Genomic DNA, 6143 nt, shown 5'->3' with positions numbered 1-6143 from the left:
TGTGTGTGTGTGTGTGTGTGTGTGTGTGTGTGTGTTACAGCGGAGCAACCCCCACCCCCCTCACACTCCCGCACGTCACTTCCTGGTTCAGATGGTTCGCCTCCCAGGTCGTCGGTCCTGCGTCTTCATCTGAGGTGGAGAAACATGGGGGAAAAAATAAATAAATCAGATATTAGGACAAAAATCTGGATGAGAAAACGGTCCAATCACAATCTGAAATGTTTTATGTTTTTATGGCTGACTGAGGAATTTGATGGTTTTTTTTGTTTTGTTTTTTTTAATGCGTTTTATGAATAAAGTTTAACTGAATTTTTATCTCTACTTTTGCTTTGGTGAGTTTATTTAGAGATAAATACTTTATAACTATTTCACATAGTAAAATCAGATCCATTACATATAATAAGCTAAATTTGATCCATCTACCACAGAACAGTCACCTAAATCAAGACTGTTTTATGTTGTGTTGGTTTTGTGTGAAAATATAAAAAAGAGCATACTATTAATTTTATTTATCACATTCAGAATGATCCTGTTTAACTAAAAAGAAAAAATAATTAATTTAGACTTTATATTTTTATCTCTGTTTAAATAAAATGGAACCTAGGAAACAGATTTATTCAGCACCTTTTACAGGATCTTTTCTCTCTTTTCTGTTCCTCTGAGTCGAGCTGATGACAGCCTGATAAACATGAAAGCAAGCCACGCCCACTTGAACASCAGCTGGTATCTTTAGCACATCGCTACGACACAGAAATGCAGCGCCGATTCTTTGAAGCCTTGTAATCAAATCCTACAACCACATCCGACGACATGGTTTCTCGAGTCCACGTTGAGGCCGTCGTAGAAGAAACAGAGGAGGAGGGAGCGGAGGAATCATAATCAGCCTTTCAGCACAAGTTCATCTGCCCCTCGCACACACCGCTTCCCTTTCGAGGTCCCAGCCTATAAAGACGGGGGTCAACGGCGGCATTCCTGCTTTGATATCAAAGGTCTCCTGGCTACTCAGAGCATGAACAAAAGCTTGTTTCATCTGGTTGGTGTGCAAGTCTCCTCCTCTACTCTCTAATAAAAGTAAGACCACTGAGACACTACGAGGAGATTTACAACAAAGAAAGTTACCTGTCTTGGAAACATTTTGAATGAATGTTGAGGACTTCAGAAGGTTCCTCACCTGTTCATGACGCTGCTGTGATCTCCGCGGACACAGGCTCGATCTCCTTCACGGCCTCCTCGATCACCTCGATCACCTGCGCCATCACTTCCGCGCACTTCGCCGACGGGTCTTTCTCCGTTTCTGCCTCTCCTGCAGCCGCCTCTTCTTCCRGCAGGTCCGAGAGTTTTTGTCTCAACGGCTCCTCGGACGCTGCGCTGGTGTCAGAAACGTCTTTGTCGAGCTCTGCGGCGATTTCCACGTTCACAGGCGGTTCCTCGACCACCTCCGCCGACTGCAGGATCACCTGGGTCGGCATGTGGAGCTCGCAGACTTTCTGCGTTTTCTCCTCCGGCTGGTTCTCGTCGAGCTCTGACTTGACTTCCTGGTCAGTTTCTTTCTCTTCTGGCTCCAGAGACTCTTTGCTCTCCTCCTTCTCTCCATCAGCCTCTGCCTCAATCTCTGTGACTTCCTCCTCGACGATGGGTTCCTTGCTTACTTCCACCTCCTCAGCCATCTTTAAGCTTCTTTCTGGTTTCTCCTCCTGGTTGTCCTCCTCTACGATGCTTTGCGTGACCTCCAGTGGTACGGTCTCAGTGACCTCCATGGCGACACAAAGTGTCGGAGGTGACTTTGTGGACGGTTCTTCACAGATAACAGGAACGGGGGTTTCAGTGATAACAACTGGCTCGGTTGCGATGTCGGTCGTTGCCGTTGCCGTGACGGGAGTTGGGATGACGGCCGTTGACTTTTTGGGTTGTGGAACGTCTTCTAAAACTTTACCCACGGCATCTTTAATCACAGCCTCAGCGATCACCGCGCTCTGAGTTTCGATTTCGCTGTCAGTTTTCTGTTCCTGGATTGTTTCTTTGTCAGCCTTTGTGTCATCCGGAGCAACGAGGACCACCGTCTCTGTGATGACAGCGTTGTCCTCGCTGGGCACTGCAGCCCATTTTCTGTCATCTTTTGCGTCACACATTGTGGATGAAACCTCTTGAGCCACTGCCTGAATCATCTCTCCTGCTGGGGTGTTTTCTCCATCGGCAGCATGCTGCTCCGTGTCCACGTTACCTTCTTTGGTCTCTACGGTCACCTCGGAGACTTCCACGGTCTGGGTGCATACGGCTGTTTCGGGTGTTGGTGTGATAGGATCGACCGTCATAGTTTTAGGGGAGTTCTGCTTCAGCGTTGTGGGGTGGATAACCTCGGCGTTCTCGGTGCCGACAGCTCCGGCCTTTTCAGCCTCAGGTTCGTAACTCTCAGTGGCGGCTTGAACGTCAACTTCACCCACTATTGTTTCTGCAACAGGTTCAAGTTCAATGGTTTGTACCTGGTAGACTTGAGCCTTGAGTACAGGGTCTACTGTAGTGWCTGCTTCTTCCAATTCGTCTGACTTTTGCTCCACGGCCATCTCCACACTTGTGGCATCACTGACGGGCACCACACCCTCTACGGTAGGCTCAACCGGCTGCTCCACAGGGACATCTTCGGTCTCCGTGGTTTGGAGTCCCGTGCAGATGGCCACGACCTCGCTTTGTGCATGTGGCTCCAGGATGGCTTTTGTCACACATACGGCTGTCTCAGTTTCTATTGCGGGCTCTGTTTCTGCCGTCGCRACATGCAGTGGAGCATCTTCAAGAGCCACAGACATCTGAGCTGGAATTTCACCGACCTGGGCCTCGATTCCACTAACGACCTCATCTGCGGTCTGYGTCTTGGGTCCCTGAGGAACAGGGGAGGTCGCTGCAGCTGGAGCCGGGGTTATGGGCTTCACTTCRGCGGTGGACAGCCGGCGCTCTGAGCTCCTCGAACCTTTGGGTGGTGCAGCCTGGTCTTCGGCTTCATCGTCCGCAACGTCAGTGTCGACGGATTTTGGCGTGGCTGAATTTTCGACCTCCTCCGGGATGTCGCTGAGCTGGTCGTGTTTGTCGTCCTCGACAACGGCTGGGATCCATGACGGTGACCTGTCGTCAGCGTCTACTTTAACCTGGACGGCAGCTGGTTCTGCTGGTGCTTCCTGCTGTGCTTCGGCTCGCTCCTCGTACTCGGTAAGAGGAACTACGGCGGGAGTGTCAGAGTCCTCTTCGCCTGAGCCCTGGTCAGAGGAAGCTTGTTTTTCCACCTTCTTTCTGCGCCCATGAAAGAGCTTCCTCAGGGAGAAAGAGGACTCCTCTTTTTGGGTTTCAGTGTCTGGTTGGACTTGTTCAGCAGGCTCCTCAGGCTTTTCTTCACTTTTGGGCCTATTTTTTGGCATTACTAAGCGTTTCAGTGTGTTCCAGGGGGACTCTCTCACAGGCTCMGGTGCAGGAGGGATCGCCTCTTCAATCTCTGGGCTTTGGGGAGGAACATCAGCATCCTCTGTTTTCTCTTCTTCTTTACCTTCCTCTACTTTTTCTCCTGCAGTCTCCTCTTCTGCCTTGGTCTCCTCATCGTCTGAATCAGATGTCTTTCTTATCCTCTTTTTGGGTCCACCCATGCACATCAAAGCCTCCCAGGACACAGAGGTGTCCATTTTCTTTTTGGGCTCCTCGGTGCTGCTGGTCAGCTTCTCTGTGTTTTCCGTCTTCAGCTCTTCCTCTGAAACCTTTTCTTCTTTAGTCTCTTTCTCTTCAACAACCTTTTCTGCAAGCGGAGCACTCTCAGAAGARGACAACGTGGCCGATTTGGCCATTTTATCACTCGTGCCCTCGTCTTCACTATCAGAAGACCTTTTGACGTATTTTTTGGGTGATACGAGTTTCCTGAACGAGGCGATGATGCCGTCTTTTTTCTTCTCACCGTCACCTGTAACTTCACTTTCAGTTTCTTGGCTGGACTCGTTTTGGTTCACCTCCACWGCGAGAACGTGTTCCCCCGATGTTTCTGGAGATGAGGGTCCGCTGTCGGCTTTAGGACCCTCTTCAGACTCATTGGAGGACTGCAGTTGCTCGGCCGCCTGCTCGCCGGATTCAGCTGGTTTTGACTCTGACTCTTTCTTGATCTTTTGTCTCTTAGTTGAGAGTTTTTTCAGGCCAGCTCCAGTGAAGAGTTTCTTCAGTGGGCTTCCGTGGGGCTTTGACTTCTCCTGGTGCTCAGTTTCAGATGTTGCCTCTGCTTGAACCTTCTCTTCTACCTTTTGGTCTTCTTGTTTGGTTTCAGTAGTACTTTCAGGGGAAGCAGAAGCTTCGTCTTTCTTTTCTGAAACAGCATCTGATTTGGTGGTTGGTGCATCTTCCTTGGACTYTAACTTCTCCTCCACTTGAGTTGGGGATTTTTCCTCCTTAGTTTCCTGTTCTGTCTCGGCATTCTCCTCCTTGGTTTTCTCATCTATCACATCTTTTTCATCTCGTGTTTCTTTCTCCATCACATTGTCCTCCTTTGTTTCCTGCTCTGCAGCATCTTTCTCTTCCTTTTCCTCAGCGGCAGCTTCTTCAGTCTTCGCTGGTTCCTCCTTTGCAGCGGCCTCTTTTTCCTCCTCCTCTTTTGTCTTTTTGATGCTGGTTTTTTTCCGCAGGTTTGAGAAGAGTCCCCCAGAGAAGAGCTTCCTAAAAGAGGACACACCTGTCTCCTTGGTTGGAGAAGTGGTTTCTGCTTCTTTCTCAGCTCCCTCCTCTTTGACGTTGTCGTCAGCGGCCTCGGCAGCGGCGCCTTCGAGTTGGGCATCGGAGGCTTCAGTTTTGTCTGCTTCAGCATTGGACGCCTCTGTGTCAGCCTTCTTTTCTTCACATGTGGCTTTCTCTTCGGTTTCTTTGTCTTTTGCAGGTTCTTCTGTCTCAATGACGTCGTCTCCCTCTTTGTCTTTTACTATCAGTAGCTTCACAGGGTCCGCCTCTTCACTTTTGTCCTTCTTCAGTGTGAATTTCAAGCCCACGATGCTGAAGATCTTCTTGAATCCGACTTCACCAGCATTGTCTGGTTTTTCTTCTGTCGCCTTCTCTTCGACWGAAGAAATCTCATTCGCTTCAGGGGATTCTTTTTCCATCTTCTCGCCGTTCACTTGTGGAGTCGCTTCGACCTGGGTGGTTTCTGTGGTATCAGGCGAGTCCTCCTTCTGGCCCACAGATCCACCATCTGGCTGGCCAACTGAAACAACAAGAAAAGAAAGAATACTCTGTAAGACGTTGATCAGATTTGTTAATTTAGTGCAGTCGGTTTGGGAGCAGAAAGATTATTAATGAATTTCCCCATGGTGCTCGTACAAAGCTATGATTTATAACATAATTACAGAAATTCAAGTAAACAGAAAATAATGGAGTAGGCAGAAAAATATGCTCAGAATTTGATCCATTGTGAGAAAAAACAGACAAGACAAACTTTAAGCGGGACATTTTTTATAGCATGGCTTCAAATCATCATATCATAAGATTTTTTTCTTCATCTGTTGCCTTTCATTTTATTTGATTTGTATTTTTTTTTTGTATGTAATGTGTTGTGTTTTGTCWAAAATGAAATGAATAAATAAATCTTTAAAAATAATGTTTTGTGAAAAAGTTACAAACAATATATTTCCTACTTTTACAAAAAGCTCTTTAAATGGCCTCTACAAGTGGGTATTCCTGACAATATTTGCTAATTTTTTTATTTAGAAATTTATTCATTTCATTTAGAGCAATTATATACACAACAAAGAACAAAAATATGCAATCAAAGTAAGCTTGTCAATAATATCGACAAGCGAAAAGCTAGTTTGAGAAGAGCTAAACCCAAAGTAGTTTAGGCTTACAGCAGGTAGCACCAATGCTGTTATTACCATAAGTTTCGTATTACATCGGTTGTTCACATTAAATTCTGTAAGTATTAGTAAGTACAGCTAGTTTGTAACTTTTTTGACGAATAAAACATGTAAGGCACAATTGAGAGTAATGTTAGGTTTATAATCTACTGCTTGAATCAACCACCACAAAACCTTTTAGACTGGAACTGCTTTAAAGGGATCCATGATTAGTTGTAACATTAGACTTTATTTGATAAACATGTATTTTAACTGTAAAATAAAGTTTGTAAAAATACTGTA

General features: G+C 46.5%; 1 protein-coding gene across 2 annotated transcripts in view; it reads right to left on the bottom strand.

Moving 5' to 3' along the window:
- Positions 1–6: 6 nt before the first annotated feature.
- akap12b (A kinase (PRKA) anchor protein 12b) overlaps positions 7–6143 on the bottom strand; it is a 40082-nt gene continuing 33945 nt past the window's right edge. For both annotated transcript variants that reach the window (XM_014011593.1, XM_014011594.1), the window contains 2 exons: positions 1172–5212; positions 7–129 (listed from right to left, as the gene is read on the bottom strand). In XM_014011593.1, the coding sequence (XP_013867047.1) occupies positions 1176–5212 (4037 nt within the window). In that variant the 3' untranslated portion in view covers positions 7–129; positions 1172–1175. The remainder of the gene's footprint in view (positions 130–1171; positions 5213–6143) is intronic.

This window comes from Austrofundulus limnaeus, unplaced genomic scaffold (assembly GCF_001266775.1).
Source record: "Austrofundulus limnaeus strain Quisiro unplaced genomic scaffold, Austrofundulus_limnaeus-1.0 Scaffold82, whole genome shotgun sequence".
In the NCBI taxonomy this organism is placed as follows: domain Eukaryota; kingdom Metazoa; phylum Chordata; class Actinopteri; order Cyprinodontiformes; family Rivulidae; genus Austrofundulus; species Austrofundulus limnaeus.
The sequence above is the reverse complement of the archived record's forward strand: the minus strand, read 5'-3'. Positions and strand labels throughout refer to the sequence as shown.